Source organism: Chelonia mydas, chromosome 6, assembly GCF_015237465.2.
Source record: "Chelonia mydas isolate rCheMyd1 chromosome 6, rCheMyd1.pri.v2, whole genome shotgun sequence".
Taxonomy (NCBI): Eukaryota; Metazoa; Chordata; order Testudines; family Cheloniidae; genus Chelonia; species Chelonia mydas.
Window position 1 is genome coordinate 84,156,970 of NC_051246.2, and position 21,924 is coordinate 84,178,893.

The 21,924-nt window shown below is 42.0% G+C and overlaps 1 protein-coding gene across 10 annotated transcripts in view; it reads right to left on the reverse strand.

Annotated features, from left to right (window-relative positions):
- The window catches only part of HECTD1 (HECT domain E3 ubiquitin protein ligase 1), a 101,596-nt gene that overhangs the window by 58,046 nt on the left and 21,626 nt on the right, over window positions 1-21,924 (reverse strand). For 6 of the 10 annotated variants that reach the window (XM_037900541.2, XM_043548694.1, XM_037900542.2 and 3 more), the window contains exons 3-6: window positions 6,013-6,247; window positions 4,327-4,554; window positions 1,405-1,686; window positions 914-1,202 (exon numbers count right to left, since the gene is read on the reverse strand). In XM_037900541.2, coding sequence (XP_037756469.1) covers window positions 914-1,202; window positions 1,405-1,686; window positions 4,327-4,554; window positions 6,013-6,247 — 1,034 coding nt within the window. The remainder of the gene's footprint in view (window positions 1-913; window positions 1,203-1,404; window positions 1,687-4,326; window positions 4,555-6,012; window positions 6,248-21,924) is intronic. The other 4 variants (XM_037900540.2, XM_043548695.1, XM_043548697.1 and 1 more) reach the window with 1 other exon arrangement.

Below are 21,924 nucleotides of genomic sequence, written 5' to 3' on the forward strand. Positions count from 1 at the left end.
CTGAAAGTCTTAGTTGTGAATCAAAGATAAAGAATAAGTGGCTAGATTCTCAGCATCACCATGCTTTTAGGAGTCTAGAAAAGCACTAGCATTCACAAAGACCGAGTTCTGCATCTACTCTCCCTATACAATGAATGGGGAGAAATAGGCACTTCACAAAAGCCAGCACACAAGGTGGCTCCTCACCTCAGCAAGCCAATGGAAGGAGCCAAGGCCCACAGTACATGCTAAGCTCCACCGCCTGAGAGACAGGAACCGAAGTCTGGGCTCCAGGGAGGTGATTCCCTTTGCTTGGAATTCTCAGCTGCAAACCCCATCTTGGTGCTAGGTGCCTATGCCATTTTTGCAAAAAGCTGTTCCTCTGTCTCCCCATTTTGTGTAAGCTCATCTCTAGGGGCCCAACCGGATAGGAAAGTTCTGACTATGCTTACTGGATCAGGTCCCGCCAGCAAGGTAGGTGGAAGAATGCCTATCTTTACCCAGTTTGTGACTTACTCTGTGGTTTACACATCAAACCCCTGGCATGGGGCTGCTGTGTGCATGCTCAGAGGCAGCAACATAAGCGCTTAGGGAACTTTTACTGCAAATATTCAAGTATTGAACAAGTTTAGGCACCCACAGGGTTCAGGGACAGCTTCGTGAATCCCAGTGGGGTCTGGTTCTGAGATTTAAGCACCCAAGGCAGCAGTTAGGCACCTAAGTTCTTTTGTGAATCTAGCCCAAAGCAAGGACTGTTAACAGCAAGAACTAGCCTGTATTAAGCAACGTAAATTAACTCACATTGTTGATAAGAGCTTTAAGATATCAACTATTTTATTTACTCTGACATTATTTAATTCACTATAAAAGTTAGACTTTGCATATTTCATTCATCTCATTTTCTTTTTCAGTCTTCAAAATATTTTTTTCCTACCTCCTGTGTCAATAGCATCTATTAGTGCATCAGTATCTTTACTGCGGATGCAGTCTATCAGCTGCCGATGAGAACGTTCCCCAGAACTATCCAGTCTACGCAATCCTGGGATTCTGCCTGTAGATCCAGCATTAGACTTTGGAAGGGCCTTTCGCCCTTCAAACAGTAGCACCAAAAGAAGATCTACTAAACGCATGGTATCCAGTACACATCTTTCATCACCCTGTAATGCACTTTCTATAGAATCTGGAAGTTCAGATCTTAGGAGATCCTGGAAATAATTAAAAGTCTGAACAATAAAAAAATATATAGGACTTTAGAAAGTACATGGTTTATTTCCATATGAAATGTTTCTTTTTTCCTTTACAAAAAAAACACACAAAGATTTTTATCACAAATAGAGGTTTTTAAAGTATATCAAGAAATAACTTTTAAATTTTAACGAAAAATATTGAAAAAGTGAAGAACTGTAGCATTTAAATGATTCTTACGTGCGTTACTACTGGAGAGCCTCTACAAAGGGTTGACAACAGACTCACAATAGTTGACACCTGATTACTCAATTTAGAGTCTGCAGCTGTAGATGGTGCTCCAGTGCTGCTCCGACCTGGTTTGCAAGCTGAAGATGGTCCTGATGCTATACCACCAGCTGCTGCCATGCGTGATAACAACTCCTCAGTTAGTCCATGTTTGGCTAATGGGGCTGGATCAACTCCACGACGTGTAAATCTGTCAGCTAATGAAGCAAAACATCTGAGCGCTCCATCTGAAACCTGTGGAAGATGTATGTAAGATACTCACCATTAATTTCCAATAAATAAAGATTTGTCACTTAAGAAGAATAGAGGCTCATGGTATAAGCATAAAGCAACAATGCTTTAAAGCAGAGGTTCTCAAACTGTGGGTGGGGATCCCAAAGTGCGTTGAGACCCCATTTTAATGGGGTCACCAGGGTTGGCATTAGACTTGCTGGGGGCTGAAGCCCGAGCCCCACTGCCTGGGGATGAAGCCGAAGCCTATGGGCTTCAGCCCAGGGCAGCAGGGCTCAGGTTACATGCCACCTACCCAATGCTGAAGCCCTTGGGTTTTGGCTTTGGCCACCTTTGAGCTTTGGGCCCCCCAACCCGGGGTGGCAAGCTCAGGCTTCTGTCCCCACTCCTGAGGTCGTGTCATAATTTTTGTTGTCAGAAGGGGGTCTCAGTGCAACAAGTTTGAGAACCTCTGCTTTAAAGAAAAGCATCAGCATTATAAAGTACAATATTTTAGCTATCCTAAACTATAAAAATAAATTTGAGAGCAGTTTGTAAAGTACCTATAATTGTTTTAACATCTCCATAACAGAGATATTGAAACAATGAAAGCTGTGATTTTACCTATACCTCCCACTAGAAAGTGCAGTTTGACTAAGCTGCTGAAAAACAAAAACGCGGTTCATCATTTACATATATGAAAAAGAGAAAAACTTTTGAAGTAGATGTACGAGTGCAGCACTAGTAAAAAAAAAAAAAATTGGTAGTTTATCAAAGAAACTAGAAGTTTCTCCTTAAATGTTGATAGTTTCCCACCTTTTACACATTTGAATACTGAAATGCTATTTGTTCCTTCTGAGGGACGATGGTTATCCTCAGCAGGTCACTGCTCTGAAAGTAACTACTTTCAGAATAGTACACATTTGTTCTGCATTGTGGCCATCCCCTTGGCTGACGTAGTCTATTTCACATATTAGGTTCACGCTACGGGCACGTGGTGTTGTTCTGAATATTTCCAGGAATATATCTAATCTAGATGAGTATCATCTCACCCATAGACTAGTCATTCATTCCTCTAGCCTTCTTAGAGTGATCCAGACTGCTTGTGTGGAAGAGAATATGGTTTGGGGCTCAGAAACATGCAAAAAAAGTGACAGAGACTGCAAGTGGGATTCTAGCACAACATGATCTGAGTCACTGTTGAAAGTGTAAGGAGTATGGTAGTGGGATCAGTTTATGCTCCCTGTCCGTGACTTGAAACTGAAACATGGATGATCAGACCTCATCATCAGCACAGAGCCGGTGATTTAAGAGAACAGATTTAGAATGAACTGTTCCCAAGGCCAAATTATTCTGGTCTTAACTCCTGCCTTGACATGTCTGGGAGAACAACTGTTCCCATGCCATAAGTGACCTGAACCAGAAGTGTATCAACAAGGATAAGGATATAAATTTCCCTAGCAAAGTTCTATGTAAAAATATATGTAAACCTTACAAAGTCCTTACATAGGGAAATTTATGAGATACAACAGATATTTTTAGGATTCCTCTGGTCTCTTTCAAACAGAATAAGCAATTCTCAAGGATATTGACACATTTTAATTATGGACTCGTAGTTGGGAATTAAACTATTCTGTGTGCCATTAGGGTATGAGATGCTTCTGACAGGTAATTCTTACAAAAGGATTTAAAAAAATGAGCTATATAATTTAGACCACACGTGCATGGGGTTCACAGCTTCCCAGTCTTGATGTGCTTGAAACACAATAGTTTGGGGGATGATAAAGGCTTGAACAAAGGAGGGCTCAAACTCTATAGAAGGTTGGCTGCTTTAAGTGATTAAGTATTTGCTAGGTGACCACCCAGTCTGATGCAGAGCAAGGGGTCCTTTCATCTACTGTTAGAAGTTGATAGGTTCCCATCTCCTAGGGTTAGCTTACAAGGACTAAAACTTTCGCATTAGCTGTTAATAAAACTCCAATTTAAGTAATTCTGCTGCTGCTGACCCCCCCCCCCCCCACACACACACACAGCATTCAGCAAGTTCATGTCTCTCTCACTGGGCAGCACCAATTTAGATTACATAAATTGACAGAATGAATATTTAATATAATTTTCCACTATTTATGATGGATATTTTTCCTTTCAGGTTAGACAAGAAAATGTCACATACAGTGTTACAACGACTGAGTTGAAAAAATTTCAGAGTCATTGTTATTTAAGAAAATTCTTTGAAGAGAGTCATGCAAGTTTTCTGAGATCTTCTAAGGGTTTGTTTCCATAAAAGCTATGGGCTAGATACAGCCAGACAACATCAAGCAATATTTTTGTTCTCTTGCTTGCAACTGAAAAAAATTAGAACTATCACAATGATTCAGAGTTTCAAATTTTTCCTTCCTTATGGAAACTGTACAAAAAATTCCAACTGATGATTTGTTAAGCACAATTAAGTTGTTGATTTGTAACAAATTCAACCTTCCAACAACAATAGCGTATGTCTACAAGTCATCCATTCACTAATCTATAGTGGCAGCTGAAGTAGGATACTGCAAAGTATAATTAACATCTAACCTGTACTTTACTGAGTACATTACATTAATAGCAACCTAAAAATATAATGATGTAACTCTCACGCTACATAAACAATCATTAAAAATTGCTTACCTGATGGTCTTCATGTTTTAATAAACTAGACAGGGATTCCACACAGATTTCTAATGAAGAATCCTGAGGTTCCATTTTGCCACAAAGTCTGGATACTACAGCCATAGCAGAATGTAAAGTATCTTTATGAACCAGGTGCCCACTATCACGAATAAATGTCAGCACACAGTTCAACCCACCAGCCTCAAACACAGCTCCTGATTCACGGGTACAGATTAGTTCTAACACCTGTAATATAATGAAATTGAAATGTAATGAAATACATACTACTAGTTAGCCAACTGTTCCTTCCTCATCTCCTCAGCTGACTGAGGGGGCAAACCAAAAGAAATTCAGTTCCTCCATCAACAGCATTCAAAGTTTCCAGTAGCTCCAGTGCTCCCTCTCTAAGCAAGGGAGTAAATACAGCAGAATCCATATGGGCACTCCATGTGGACCAGACAGGAGAAGAGTTGCCTCACATCAGGAAAAGACTCTAGATGAACTAAGGGGCAGCTGCAGGCCTAAGCAGACCCAGCTGACCCAGAAGTGTTGATGAGAAACTGCTGAGAGTTAACAGATCTAGTGGGAAGAGGAGAGAACAGATGTTAGGGGATGAATGGTGACTAAGTGGATGGGGAGATGAACAAGGGACAACCTGGGGCAGTTCAAGAGTGACCGAATGGTAAAGTGGTTTGAGAAAAACCGAAGTGATCATTGTTTGCAGTGTTGTAGCCATGTTGGTCCCACGATATTAAAGAGACAAGGTGGATGAGTAAAAGCAGCAAAGAGTCCTGTTGCACCTTATAGACTAACAGACATATTGGAGCATAAGCTTTCGTGGGTGAATACCCACTTTGTCAGATGCATATCAAGGTGGATGAGGTGATCTCTTTTATCAGACCAACTTCTGCTGGTGAAAAAGACAAGCTTTTGAACTACACAGAGCTCTTCTTCAGGTCATGAAAGAGATAGTCCACTGTGGGGGAGGAGTGGGGCCTTGAGCGCACATGTGAGTTTGCAACTCCAAGGAAAAGATGTGTATGGTTGGAGTGTGTAGGGACTCCATGTGCAGTTGTACTGGCAGTAGTTATATGATAAGAGTAGCCTAATATATTTGTTTGGGCTGGTCAAATTTCTTGACCATTTTGCAAGCCTGCTTTAAGATCATAGCTAGGGTAACAGGACAAGCAGAAGTCCACAATTAATTATGTAGAAAATATAAAACCAAGAGGTTTCAAATGGAAGCTTAATTTTCTTGTCTTATTCTGATCAGAGGCAACTCCCCCCAACTCCTTTTTTTTTGGTATCTTGAAAATGCTCTACAGTTCTATGAAATTAAAAATCAACTTTCTATTTTATATATATATATATATATATATATATATATACACATATATACACACACACACACACATATATATACACACACACACACATATATATCACACGCGCGCGCGCACATTAATTCCTCAAGTTTCTCCTGATTTCACATTTTATATTCTTTGAGATTTTTCTGAACAATAATTTCAGAAACGTTAGCATAACAAATCGACAGCAAAGACAATAAATGTACAAGCAAGCAATTTTATCAGACTGAATAAAATAAATTATTCCTGTTTTTAAATTCATATTATAAACAGATTTTTCAAAAATATTTAAATATCCTGCTTTCTATGAAAGCAGAAATCTATTAAGAACACTTACCTTTACACACTGCTCAGCCAAGTCTCTGCTGGTTCTGTTGTTAAGTTCAACAACAACTAAACGATTACAAAGTGCTTTGATAGCTCCATCTACTCCCACAATCCGACGGGTGCATTCTGCTGATACATCCAGGTAATAAGTTATGGCACGAGCTGTTACCTCTAACACATTGTCTGGCGCACTTTCATCAAGGAAAATCTTGCAGAGTGCTGGTAAGAAAGTACGAGGAGGGCAACTGTAGAAAGAGGTAATTACGTATCAATTACTGTACAAATTCCTCAATGTTACAATAGTTCATACAGTTTCAAGTTAAGAGGTTCATATTTTCACACACAGGCACATCTTCCATGTAAGTTTCGCAACAAAACTAACTCACTTGTCCAATTAAGCTTAGTGCAGTGGCATCTACTAATAACATAGGTGGAGTACATGGCTCCACCAGGAACTCTTCCATTACCTGAAAATCAAAAAGGAATCCTACAAAACATGGAAAAGTGGACAAACTGCCAAGGAAAAGTACAAAAGAACAGCATAAGCATGTAGGGACAAAAATCAGAAAGGCTAAGATACAATATGAGTTACACATCTTGCAAGAGACATAAAAGGCAATAAAAAGAGGTTCTATAAAGTACATTAGGAGCAAGACAAGAGAAAGATGAAGAAAAAGGTAAGTTCTCTACTTAGTGGGGAAGGAGAGCTAATAATAGATGACATCAAGGCAGCTGAGGTATTTAATGCCTATTTTGCTTCATCTTCACTAAAAAGATAAATTGTGACCAGACACTTAACATAATTCATACTAACAACAAAAGGTAAGGAACACAAACCACAACAGGGAAAGAACAGGTTAAAGAATATTTAGGTAGGTTAGAGCTATTAAACTCAGCAGGGCCTGGTGAAATTCACCCTACAGGACATAAGGAACTAGCTAAAGCAATCTTGGAACCATTAACAATTATCTTTGACAATTCCTGGAGCACCAGTGAAGTCCCAGAGGACTGGAGAAAGGCAAACAAATGACCTATCTTTCAAAGAGGGAACAAAGAGAACCCAGGAAACCACACACCAGCCAGCCTAACTTCAACACCTGGAAAGATACTGGAACAAATTATTAAACAATCAATTTGTAAACACCTAGAAAATAATAGGGTTATAAGTAATAGCGAACATGGAATTATCAACAACAAATCATGCCAAGCCAATCTGATTTCTTTTTTTGATAGGCTTACTGGCCTAGTGGATAGGGGGGAGACTGGAGACATGATATATCTTGATTTTAGTAAGGCTTTTGACACAGTCCCATGTGACGTTCTCATAAGCAAACCAGGGACAACAACCAGTTGAGTAACTGTACTCAGAGAGTAGTTATCAATGGTTTGCTGTCAAACTGAGAGGATGTATTGAGTGGAGTACCAAAAGGGGTCTGTAATGGGTCCAGTATTTTTCAGTATTTTCATTAATGACCTAGATAATGGAGTGGAAAGTCGTTGGAAGGAGTTGCAAGCATTTTCACAGAATCATAGAACTGGAAGGGACCTTGAGAGGTCATCTAGTCCAGTCCCCTGCACTCAAGACAAGACAAAGGGCATGGCTACAGTTGCAGTTGTAGAGCACTGGGAGTTAAACCAGCCTTCGGAGACCGCAGCAGGGAAAACGCTGCCGAGTGTTTACACTCAGCTGGAAGTGCACTGGCGTCGCTACATTAGCAGCTCTTGCAACACCACAAAGAGTAGTGCATTGTGATAGCTATCCCAGCATGCAAGTGGCTGCAACATGCTTTTCAAATGCAGGGGGTGGGGAGCGTGTTGTGTGTATGTGGAGGGAGAGAGAGTGGGTTTGGGGGCGGGCGGCTGAGAGTGTGTCAGCATGCCTCCCTTCCTCCCCCCCTCTCCCCCCCCGGCCTCTCTCACTCACTCACTCACAGCAAGCAGCATTCCTCAGTAATAGTTCCTTTGTCTCGGAGCAGATAAGCAGCCAGTTGTCAGAAACGGAGCTTTGAAAGGGCATATCTGCATTCCTACAGCGAGTTCAAAACAATGACAAGAGTGGCCACTTGACTTAAGGGGATTATGGGACGTTTCCGGAGGTCAATCAGAGCGCAGTAATGCAACACCTTGTTCACACTGGTGCTGCGGCACTCCAGCGGGGGCGCAGCATACTTTATTCCACTCACCAAGGTGGAGTACCAGCAGCGTTGTAGCTGCGGAGTCAGAGCGCTCTACGTGCCTTGCCAATGTGGACGGTTAGTGAGCTAGTGCGCCCGGGGCTCCTTTATTGCGCTGTAACTTGCGAGAGTAGCCAAGCAATTAGTATTATCTAGACCATCCCTGACAGGTGTTTGTCCAACCTGCTCTAAAAAATCCCCAATGACGGAGATTCCACAACCTCCCAAGGCAATTTATTCCAGTGCTTAACCACTGACAGTTAGGAAGTTTTTCCTAATGTCTAACCTAAACCTCCCTTGCTGCAATTTAAGCCCATTGCTTCTTGTCCTATCCTCAGAGGTTAAGAACAACAATTTTTCTCCCTCCTCCTTGTAACAATCTTCTATGTACTTGAAAACTGTTACCATATCCCCTCTGTCTTCTCTTCTCCAGACTAAATAAACCCAATCTTCCCTCATAGATCCTGTTTTCTATTTTTGTTGCTCTTCTCTCGATTTCCTCCAATTCGTCCACATCTTTCCAGAAATGTGGCGCTCAGAACTGGACACAATACTCCAGTTGAGGCCTAATCAGCACGGAGCAGAGCGGAAGAATTACTTCTCATGTCTTGCTTACAATACTCCTCCTAATACATCCCAGGATGACGTTTGCTTTTTTTGCAACATCGTTACACTGTTGACTCATATTTAGCTTGTGATCCACTATGACCCTCTGATCCCTTTCCACAGTACTCCTTCCTAGGCAGTCATTTCCCATTTTGTATGTGTGTAACTGATTGTTCCTTCCTAAGTGGAGTACTTTGCATTTGTCCTTATTGAATTTCATCCTATGTACTTCAGACCTTTTCTCCAGTTTGTCCAGATCATTTTGAATTTTAATCCTATCCTCCAAAGCACTTGCATAGAGAGTACACTTATAAAGTTTGAGGATGATACCAAGATGAGAGGGGTTGCCATTATCTAAATCACTGATGAAGATATTGAACAGAACCAGACCCAGAACCAATCCCTGCGGGACCCCACTTGTTATGCCCTTCCAGCATGACTGTGAACCACTGATAACTACTCTCCAGGAATGATTTTCTAACCAGTTATGCACCCACCTAAAGTAGCACCATCTAGGTTGTATTTCCCTAGTTTGTTTATGAGAAAGTCATGCGAGATAGCAACAAAAGTCTTATTAACGTCAAGATATACCACATCTACTGCTTCCCCCCTATCCACAAGGCTTGTTGCCCTGTCAAAGAAAGCTATCAGGTTGGTTGGACACGATTTGTTCTTGACAAATCCATGCTGACTGTTACTTATCACATTATCTTCTGGGTGTTTGCAAATTGATTAATTATTTGCTCCATAATCTTTCCAGGTACAGAAGTTAAGCTGACTGGTCTGTAATTCCCCAGGTTGTACTTATTTCCCTTTTTATAGATGGGCACTATATTTACCCTTTTCCAGTCTTCTGGAATGTCTCCTATCTTCCATGACTTTTCAAAGATAATAACTAATGGCTCAGATATCTCCTCAGTCAGCTCCTTGAGTATTCTAGGATGCATTTCATCAGGCCCTGGTGATTTGAAGACATCTAACTTGTCTAAGTAATTTTTGACTTATTCCTTCCCTATTTTAGACTCTGATCCTACCTCATTTTCACTTTGGAGGGCAGGATTAGAATTCACAATGACCCTGACAAATTAGAGAAATGATCTGACTCTGTTGAATTTCATTCTTGTTGATTTCAAAGACAAGTGCTACACTTGTTCTACTACACTTAGGAAGGAAAAATCAAACGTATTGCTACAAAATGGGGAATAACTGGCTAGGCAGTAGTACCCCTCCAAAGGACCTGGGGGTTATAGAGGATCAATAACGAGAGTCAACAATGTGATGCAGTTGCAAAAAAGGTGAATATCATTCTGGGGTGTATTAATAGGAGTGTTATATTAAGACACAGAAAGTAAATGACCAGCTGAGTAGAGTGGAAGTACTGTGCCCAGTTCTTGGTGCCACACTGTAGGAATGATGTGGATAAACTGGAGAGAAACCAGAGGAGAGCAACAAAAGCAACAAAACATTTAGAAAACCTGATCTATGGGGAAATATTTAAAAAACTGGGCATGTTTAGTCTTGAGAAAAGACGACTGAGGAGGGATCTGATAACAGTTTTCAAATATATTAACGGCTGTCATAAAGAGGACTATGATCAATTGTTCTCCATGGCCACTGAAGGTAGGACCAGAAGTAATGCTCTTAATCAGCAGCAAAGGATATTTAGGTTAGATATTCGGAAAAACTTTCTAACTATAAGGGTAGTTAAGGACTGGAATAGGCTTCCAAGGGATGGTGTGGAATCATCATCACTGGAGTTTTTTTAAGAACAGATTGGATAAGCACCTGTCAATGATGTGCTAGGAACCCTCATCACTGGCAATTTTTAAGAACAGGTGAGCCAAACACCTGTTAAGGATGATCTAGGTATACCTGGTACTGACTGAGCACAGTGGGTTGGGCTAAATGTCTGCTTGGAGGTCCCTTTCAGCCTACATTTCTATGATTCTATAATTACAGACATAGCTTTTAGTTTACAAAATTAGCCATAATTACCTCTTTTTATTTATTTTAATGTTTTATCATTCCCTTTTTAAAGCAGAATGAAAAAGGTCTAAGTGTTATATTTTTGGTGCTCTTTCCCCCCAAATATTACGTGATGAAATTCTGCAGTGGACTCTTACCCATTTTGATATCAGAAACCAGTGGAGCAGCAGGCAGTAACAGAAGGTGTGAGGGCCAGGAAGAAGAGAAGAGCTGCTAGACCTATAAGAGGAGACGAGTCAATGGAGATAGCCAGAGTCCGGAGCCCTACAAGGATACAGGATGAGCTCAGAAGATTGCAATTGAGAGAAAAAGACAAAAGGCTTGCAGCCAGAAAGAACAGAAGGGGGAAGTCTGGAGAATGGCACCAATACCAGGAAGATGCAGGTCTACATGACTGGGTACTCCCTACTAAGAAGGGCAGACAGGACTGTCACCAGAGCTGATCCAGAGAATAGAATGGTGTTCTGTCTGCTGGGAGCTAAGACACGGGATGTGGACCTGAGGCTGAAGAGGATTCTAATGGGAGCTGGAAAGAATCCACTGATTGTCCTTCACATGGGAACAAATGATATAGCTAGATTCTTACTGGAATGCACTAAGGGAGACTATGCCAGGCTTGGGAAGATGCTTAAAGAAATGGAGACTCAGGTGATCTTCAGTGAGATTCTACCTGTCCCTAGAGGAAGAGAGCGAAGGCGAGACAGGATTATGATGATCAACAGATGGTTCAGGCAGTGGTGCCGTAAGGAGGGCTTTGGAATGTTGGACCATTGGGAGGCATTCACAGACATGGGACTGTGCTCATGGGATGGACTCCATCTGAGTAAGGAGGAAAACAGACATCCGGGATGAAGGTTAGCATAACTGATTAAAAGAGCTTTAAAACTAGAAATTCAGAGATGGTTGGGAGACACTCATGTAATCTCCGTGTCCGATTCTAACACGGAACAGGAGGAAAATCAAGTAAGAGAGGATACAGCAATGGAGAAAGCAGCTACAGAGGGTAGGAGAATGGACATCAAAAGGAAAGACAATGCTAATACCAATGAAGCAATAAGGTAGGCAATACTAGCAGCAGAATGACTATACTCAAGTGTGTGAGGAATCTGGGTGAAGCCAAGCAGAAACAACTAACATGTCTGTACACCAATGCAAAGTGCCTGGGTAACAAAATGGAGGAACTATAATGACTGGTGCAGGAAGTGAAACTAGACGTTATAATGATAACAGAAACATGGTGGAATAGTAGTCATGATTAGAGTACAAGTATTGAAGGGTATGTGCTGTTCAGGAAAGACAGAAATAAAGGTAAAGGTGGCAGTGAAGCACTGTATATTAATGATGAGGTAGACTGTAAAGAAATTAGAAGTGATGGAATGAATAAAACAATCTCTTTGGGTCAAAATCCCTTTGGAGAAGAAAACTACCAGAGGCTCCCTTGGGACAGTGCTTGGGTTCTGCTACAGGCTCCAATACTCAGTTTGGAAATAACTAAAGACCTCTCTAATATTTTTAATGAAATAAATACTAGGGCTGTCAATTAATCGCAGTAAACTCAAGCGAGTAACTCAAAACAAATTAACTCGATTAAAAAAAAGAATCGTGATTAATTGTAGTTTTAATCACACTGTTAAATAATCACAGAATCTCAATTTAAATTTCTTCTAAATATTTTTGGATGTTTTTCTACATTTTCAAATATACTGATTTAAATTAGAACAGAATAGAAAGTGTACAGTGCTCACTTGATACTTTAATTACAACTACTTGCACTGTAAAAAAAGAAACAAAAGAAATAGTATTTTTCAATTCACCTCATACAATTACTGTAGCACAATCTCTATCGTGAAAGTGCAACTTCCAAAAATGTAAAAAATGTTGTTACATAACTGCACTCAAAAACAAAACAATGTAAAACTTTAGAACCTACAAGTCCACTGAGTCCTGCTTCTTGTTCAGCCAATCACTAAGACAAAAAGCGTGTTTACATTTACAGGAGATTTACAATGTCACCCGAAAGTGAGAACATGCGCTCGCATGGCACTTTTGTAGCCAGCATTGCAAGGTATTTATGTGCCTGATATGCGAAACATTCGTATGCTTCATGCTTTGGCCACGATTCTAGAGGACATGCTTCCATCTCAATGATGCTCATTAAAAAAATAATGCGTTAACTAAATTTGTGACTGAACTACTTGGGGGAGAATTGTATGTCTCCTGCTCCGTGGTTTTACCCGCATTCTGCCGTATATTTTGTGTTATGGAGTCTCGGATAGCGACCCAGCATAGGCTGTTCTACTTAAGAACACTTTCATTGCAGATTTGACAAAACGCAAAGAAAGTACAATATGAGATTTCTAAAGATAGCTACAGCACTCAACCCACAGTTAAAGAATCTGAAGTGCCTTCCAAAATCTGAGGGGGACAAGGTTTAGCTTGTCAGAAGTCTTAAAAGAGCAACATTCCAATTCAGAAACTACAGAACCCGAGCCATCAAAAAAGAAAATCAACCTTTAGTTGGTGGCATCTGACTCAGATGACGAAAATGAACGTGCGTCAGTCCACACTGCTTTGGATCGTTATCGAGCACAACCTATCATCAGCATGGTTGCATATCCTCTGGAATGGTGGCCGAAGCATGAAAGGGCATATGAATGTTTAGCATATCTGGCACATAAATACCTTGGAGGCTTAATTTCATAAAAATATTAGAATCCTATTTTTGTGATTTTAATTGAATTTGAAATTCAGTCCAAATAGAGCTTAACACAAATCACAAGTAAAAAATAATCTAGTAAATAAGAAATGCATCACATTCACCATATTCTAACAATCAAAAAATGTAAAAATTTAAAACTGAATAAAAGTAAGTTAAGCTATAGAATTGCTTAAATAAATTATTAAATTTAGTGTCATCTTTTTGCTAACCTGGATGATACACTGTCTTTCGTGTAAAGGCTATTGGTAATGGTTACCAACTGATGAAAACTAACCTCTCTTTTAGATAAAAATAGATAAAAAGTACAAATGAAAAACATGATTACATTTTTTAAATCACTGAGATTTAAATCCATCTACCCTGTTTAAAAGTCATCCAATGCCCTGTCTACAATTTTCTCCACCTGCCTCAATTTTTTAGTTCTCTCTGCTTTCTCTTCCTTGCCTGTGTTTAACGCTCCATAGTTGTGTCTTTTTTAGTTTGGTGAAACAATACTGGCAATCAGACAGTTGGCGAGAGCACTACGCTGCACAAACACGCCAGAACAGCTGAAACACTTCAAACTATTAAAAAGAGGGCAGTACAAACTGATAAGCAAAACTAAGAAAGAGGAGTTAAAACATAATGCATTTAGTAGAACTCAAAGAGCTTCAGGAATCACTCCTCTCCCCACCCCACCCATGCAGCATAAAGCAGCCACTGTAAATGAAATGTATAGCCTAGATTGCAAAACTCCACAAAATGTGTTTATTCTTGTAGCATGAAATGTACTGAATAAATCTATTCATTCCCTGTTCTAGTACATTTCAATTTGTAAATTGATTATTCACTCATACATATTTGCTCTATTCTACAAATATCTAGTCCACTCATTTTTGAGCATCAGCATTCGTTATATATTTTAATGCATTCAGTAATTTTAGAAGTTAATTTTTCCATTATCTTTTAAAGAGAGATCATCAAAGTTCAGCCTACAATTTTTATATATACATATATAGACTATATAAAGAGAGAACACACGCTCACTAAATTCTGTTAAGAGATAGGGTCCAAACTTTAATTGATCAAAATCAGACAGAGAAAGACAAGTCTTAAGAATACATAATTAAAAAAAAAAAAAAAAGGTATGGAGGCAAAAAAGCCCAATGAAATTTTTCACTGCTTGCACAGAGTCATGTCATGAAGCAGATAAGATATACATGCTACACGCAAACGAACAACTCTGAAGAAAGTTGTCTCTCTCACCAACAACTTCAACAGAAGTTGGTCCAATAAAAGATATTATCTCATCTTCCTTGTCACACACACATACTACATTCAGGTGTGATGCACCCCCAGACAAAGGTAGTACAAGACCAATTCATAGTTAAAGTGGTTCAAAGATCCCCCCTAAAGTTTTAAATCACTAAGTTAATAAGTAGATTAAAAAGTTTTCAATTAGCTGAATGTGAACTTTTAACTTGAAAGCGAACGAATACGTTTTCTTCAAACTTAATATATTTTGTAGATAAGACAGAGACAGACTGCTAAGCTTCCATTCAGTCTCTTAGAAGCATGCTATTTTTTGTTTTATTTGTAACTTTTCCTGTTTCGATTACATTTGCTTATTATCACTTAAATCTCTGATTGTAATAAACTTATCCTTGGTTTCACTATAAGTTCTTCCAGTGCAATATATTAGAGCGTGAATCCTCAGCTGAGCCAAGAAGCTGCTGTGTATACTGTCTCTTTAGAGACAACGGATTTGGTAATTTCTGTGAGTGTCCAATGACAGGGGCTGAATACTGGAGAAAAACACTATTCCAGGGCTGGCCCCTCCTTCTGCCCCCTCGCTGCAACTAGAAGCTCAGAGCTAGTTTAAACAAAACCTTTGCCCGCAGAATTTGTGACAGGTATGACAAGGTTCTGCAATATCCTGGATAAATCTTACTGAATTAAGTTAAACCTTATTAAGTGTATGTACTTTAGGATTTCTTTGTATTAAGACTGCAAATGTTTATGTATTATTGTGGAACAGTATGTAATTTGAAGGAGGAGATATGGCTAATATAAACCCTGGGATGTTTTATGAGCATCAAAGGACTCTCTGAAACAGCATGCTGGACAAACAAAGTTAAGTCTAAGTAGAATACACTTGGAAGGAGAGGAATGCAAATTCCCCTCCTTTAGATTCATTCTTTCAAAGCTGTGCCTTGATGAGAAGCCCACTCCCTGGCTCATTACCTATTCGATCTCTTCAAATCCTAAACTGGATAAAGGAGAGACTCTCATTCATGAGTGTGCTTGTTCTGAGCTAACAGCTGTTATGAAGATGTGACTACAGAAAAACTCCTTGGTGGGGTTTGAAGGACTGTTCACTGACCAGAGTCCTTCCTGGAGTTGAGGTAATCTCTGGTAAGCTTATTAGCATACTTGTATGTTCTTTTATTGTTTTAATAGGTTTTATCTGTAATGCTTTTACCTTAAGAATAAATGTGCTTGCTTTGAAACAACTGTGTGGTAACTTAACTGTGGCAATTACACTGTTTAACATCTCAGAAGAGACAAGTAAAGCAGGCCTGCTTAGACAGTCCGACTATCCGGGGGAAGTCACTGTGTAGGCAGGGTTCTGGGCAGTCTGAAAATACCCTGGTCAAGATGGATAGACATACAAATCTCCACCCAAGAGAGGTGAATGGCTGAGAAACCAGGAGCCCAGAGAGGGTGTCCTTGCTGGACAAAAAGGGGAAATACAGATGCAGTTGCCCTGAATTGTAACAAAGCTATACTGGCAAAGCCCCCTAGTGAAGATGAAGCTTTTACAGGCCAGAGGAGTTTCCCCTTTAAAGTGGCTCAATAACTTCACTTCAGGCTTTCTGGTCTCAGTACTACCCATCCTTCCGACTGTTTTATTACCACAACATAGTCCAAATAGTCCGTAACAGAAGTCCCAAACAGTCCATTTCTCACCCCAGCCCAGTGCAGTCATTAAAACTCAAGACATCTCAACGATTGTTTCCCCACATACCACAGGCAATGCCTTTGACCACACCCGGACTCTATCAATCCTTTCCTGTCGTTGTACTGCGACAGCCACCCCAGCTCTTCCAAATGGAATGCAACTCAACTCCGACCAGTCGGAACCCCACAGCCTCTCTACTGAGAGCATCTTTGCCAATGGAGCATCCCTCACTCCTCTTGGCCCCCTCACAGGTCCTCCGGGTCCTGCTTTCTGGCCCTGGAGACATCAGCATGTAAAGTTCCCCCACTGTTCCCTTGCCTCCAGCCCTTGGCTTCAGTTTAGAGATAGCAGGCAACTCCCTCTGCTGCTCCTCCTGCCTTCAAGCGCTCTCCAGTCCTGGCTCGGGGATGCCAGCCAGCAAACCCCTCTTGGTGCTCTCCTGCCTTCAGCCTTCTCCCAGGAACCATTCTGCTTCCTTTCAGGACTCCTCCAATCCCCTGGTCTCTAGTAGCTCTCATTTGCCCTTCCTGACTGAATCAGTGTGCTCTGACTCACTAGAACTCCACCTCACCAGGTCGCTCCCTGACCCTTTATACCCCCAAATGCTGCCCCATTCTCTTAATTGGCCAAATGGGAGTACCTGCTCTGGCACAGGGGAGAAGGACCTACTTCACATAACAAGGCCAGACATCTTGTGACAAATGGCCACCAGAAAAGCAGTTTTCATTGACAAGTGGTAAAGAGAACAGGTTCCTAAGGGTTCTCAAAGCGGGGGCACACAACCCTGCTATTAAGATTCTAGAAAGAAGGTGGACTCTCAAACTAGGGGGAAAACATGCATGAGACCCTTCAGGAATGTTAATACTGTGGGTTGTGAAAATACAGCATGGTTCTGAACAACAGTGATTTGCAGATATTGCTGCAGATGGACTCTAACCAAGTTTATGGAAAGACTGCTCTAGCAAATAATCCAGTACTGATAATACTGATGCTATCAGGAGAGAAAGTTGATACTAAAGGTTCCCAAATAGAAAACTTCTTCCATTTAGCTCTGTAAATCAATATGGTTGAAGATTTTCATCATCTGCAGTAGAACATTCTCAATCCCAGCTGAACAGCTTCTTTCAGTGGATATCATCTTGCCAGCATCCAGGCTATCAGATGAAAAAACTGCTGGGTTCAGGTGTAGGATATGACTGATATTTGGGGAGAAAATGTCAGGCAGAATGGGTAAAGTAATCAGCAGCTATGTTATTAAGTTAACCAGACCCCATCCAACACCTTAACTGCCTGAGGCCGATGCTGGGGCTACCATGATCATTTGCCCTGTACCTTGTCTCAGTTTCCTCAGGAACCTCAGAATCTTAGGAATCAGCAGAAACACATACATCAATCTCACTGTCCAAGAGATGAGGAAAGCATCTGTCAAAGTCTGGGCTTGTGCCCCCCCTCACTCCCCAACTGCAGCACAAAGTTAGGCATTTCTTGTTCTGGTTGGTTGCAAACAGGTCCACTTTTGAGAATCCCCATTTGGAAAAGACGCTCTGTGTGAATATCTTTAAGAGACCCCTCAAGGTTTTCAAAAAAGTCCCTAATGAGATGGCCTGCCAGTGTATTCTGAAGACTGGAAAGGTACAGAATATACCACTCTCAAAGCCGCATGGCCTGACAAAGTGAAGATGATCTTGCGCCCCCATCTGTTGATATAGTGCTATCTAAACAGACATTCTGAGGGTTCAGAGTGGTATTGTTGGTCAACACTTGAATTGCTGATCCCCATAAAAGAGGCAGGATAATCTTGCATGCCGAGTTCCAAAACGTTTATGAGCAAGCAGACTTCCTGAGAGGCCACAGTCCCTGAGTTTTCAGTTGCTCCAAATGAGCCCCAATTCCTGAGTGGAGGTCTGTGTTACCAACTTCTTTGTAGCTAGGAGCATGGAGAAGAAAACTCTGTTGCATACCTAAAGTTGTTCTGTCCACCAGTTTAATGACTTCTTGTGTTGCTGTGGCCATCATGTTTATTCAGTGCCTGCTGGGCAGGTACAATAATCTCAACCGCTCTTGCATGAATGGAAGGTGAAGTCTGTCATGCTTCAGTGACACGACATCAGTGCACACAGCCATGTACACATGAAGTCTGAGACACGTCCTCAGTAGCATTCTTGGATGGGCATGAAGTTGATAGATGACCTCTAATATAGTCTGAAATCTCTGCTATGGTAGGTAGGCCTTCACTGATGGGGAGTCTAAAAGTGCTCTATGAATGATGCTCTGAGTGGAGTCAGTGTGTATTTCTCGGTTTACTTTGAACACCTAGGGAGGAAGAGAGTTTCAGGATTGTCTGTAAAAAGCTGATCACCTGTTGTGGTGATCTTCCTTTAGTTACCCAGTTGTCTAGGTATGGATATATTTGGATTCCTCATCTCCTTAGATGAGCTGCCACTACCAACAGACAACTGACGAAAAGTCCTGGACCTGCAGAAAGGCCAAAGGGTAGGATTCTGTGCGGGCAGTGAAATTTTCCTACCAGGAATCCATGTGCCAGAGGTACAAAGGTACAAAAATAGGTGTTTTGCAGGCCAAGAGCTGCAAACCAGACCATGGGATCTAATGAAGGTATTATAGAAGCTAGGGTCACTATTCTATATCTGACACAGCAGATGAAGGTGTTGAGAAGTTAAAAATAGAGTATGGGTCTCCAAACCCCTTTCTTCTTTGGGATTAAGTAGTGGGAATAAAAACATCTGCCTCTGAACTCCAAGGACGACACCTCCATTGCTCCTAATTGCAACAGGGAATCTATCTCCTACTTTAACAGTCTCTCAGAAGAAAGGTCCCTGAAAAGGGACAAGGAAAGGACAGAGGGGACTGGAATTGAATGGAATACCACTTGCTCATGATCCCCAGATAATCCCACCCCAAGAATCTTGAAAATAGAACAGACTGTTGCCAAAGGATGGAGGAAGGAGTAAAACAAAAGAGACCCTGTGGTGGTCCAAGCAGGAACCCGACACTGGCATCAAACTGGCTCACTATTTGAAGCCCCAAATTGTGAGGCTGTCAAGGAAGAAGCAGAGGATTGCCCTTGGTGAAATCTCTGCTTTTTCCACACTGACATACAAGATCTCGGTGGTTGACTATAGTACTGTGTCGAGGCTACTTCCTTTTAGGAGTTGCGACAGAACCCGAAGGAGTCAAGGGTTGCCCGAGAATATTTTGAAGTATGGAGGGCTATGTCAGTCTCACTGGTGAAGAGGTCATTACTCTAAAATGGGATATCATTGATTGTTGCCTGGACCACCCTAGAGATGTCAGACGACTGGAATCATCATGACCTCTGATGTGATAACTGGGCACACAAACTTACCTTAATTGTGAGCTCAACTGTAAAAAGTAATGTGAACATTCCTAAGGTGTCACAATAACCTACAACAACAAATGTTTTTGAGAAAAGGAGACAAAGACTGAATTAGTCTAAACAAAAGGGCTTACCAATGGTTCAAGAACCATATTAAAATCATCCTTGGTAAAAAAACAGAGGGTGTGAAACTGGAAATTAATGAACCAAAACTGGTGTTTCGAACACTAAACCTAATTGGTGGACAAAATAATGAGGGGATGGGTATTACACTCGTTACTCCCCTTTTGGGTCATTAAAGAGATTTTGGTGGGAAAATAGAGAAAAAACAGATGAAGACTATTGGAGCAAACTTCACCACCATGGCTGCCATCCCCACCATCTTCTTGGACTCCAGATCTTCTTCTAATCCTGAGGGATGTCCTGGGCAGACTAGGGCAGAAAGAGGGATCCAGATGACGCTGCCACTCCCATCAGCTCCAGCTGAATCCCAAATGCCACTCCTCTGACCCTACATCTCTCCAGCAGAGATAACCCTGATACCAGTTCAACTGAGAGACTGTTCAGCACCATATATTGTTTCGGTGCTGAGGTGGTTGGTAACCCTGCATGCATCAGCTACCACACAGGCAAGCTAAACTAGAAGGATACCACTACGGATGAGAACGTAGTCCATGTGGAAGCACCAAATACCAAGAGGCTGGCACCACCTTAGGTTTAGAGAGTACTGCACACGCTGTCATTGACATCTCAACTGGGGTAGCAAAATGGGTATTTTTCAGTCTTATGACCCTTCACTGACGGAACCCGGGGTGAGTCATGACAACTCCTCTGCCTTTTGCTAGGTGCCTGAAAAAGTAATCTGCATCGTGCCTCATCTTTGGAGCAGTGCTCCTTTCTGCTATTGAACGCTTGCCTTCACTATGGGGGCAAGTTGACCTAAGTTATGCTACTCCAGCTACATGAATAACGTAGCTAGAATCGACATCGCTTAGGTCAACTTACCCCGGAGTCTTCACTGCGCTGCGTCGATGGGAAACACTCTCCAGTCGACTTCCCTTACTCTTCTCAGATAAGATATGCTCAAATAAATTTGTTAGTCTCTAAGGTGCCACAAGTACTCCTTTTCTTCTCAGAGAGTTGGAGTATGGGGTTGACTGGAGAGTGCTCTGCCGTCGATTTAGCAGATCTTCACTAGACCCGCTAAAATGATCCCATATGCATCGACTGCAGTAGTGTCAATCTCCCCGTACTGAAGACCAGCCTTCAACACAGAGACTGACAAACCAGGCCCCTGAGAGGAAGCAGCCTGGGAGCTCAGAGGGGAGTCATAGAACACCAGGGTAGAGTCCTGCACAGATACAAAAATGTGGATCCGCATCCCCAAGGATCAACTCACGATCCGACCCGCTAGCCATCTTTTACCTGTATCTGCATCTGCACATGAGCAGCACGCCATCTCACAAGGACTAGCACTGGGGGCGATAGACCAAGGGGCGGGGGGGGCAGAGAAGAGGCAGCATGAGGCTGGGGACTGGGGTGAGGGGCAGCGCGAGGGCAGGGTTTAGAGGAGAAGGGGCGGCGCGGAGGGAGGAAGGGGCAACACATCGCATGCTGCTCCTGGGGGCTTGTGAGCGACAGCACATGGCAGCAGCAGTGAGTGCTCCATCACAGTGGGGCACTGGGGACCTGCCCGCTCCAATCCCTGTGGCCAGGGGTAGGCCCTGGTGCCCAAGAGCCAGCGGTCCGGGCCAGGCCCGGGACTAGAAGCGTGGCCAGTGCTGCCAGGCAGAGCCATGATAGCACTGGCAATGCCCGAGGGGCCCAAGCTGCTGGACAGGAAGCAGCATGGCAAGCAGGTGCTCAACAGCCCACTCTCCAGCCTGCTGCCCAGTCCCAGCTACTGGCTGCCAGCCCCGAGTGCGCTGCGCTTCCTGGACTGCCCAAGATGGATGCCGTGAGTAGAACTCTGTGCGGTTGGTATCTGCATCCGATCCTCTCTCTCTTCAATGCTTAGCCAGACAGTCAGCCACAGTGATTGTTCACCATTTGGTCTGTTCATGCGCAACTGCAAAGGCTTGACGGCCTGAAGTTCGACAGTGGAACAGACTTGGTGAACCCATGTAATAGGGGGTCTT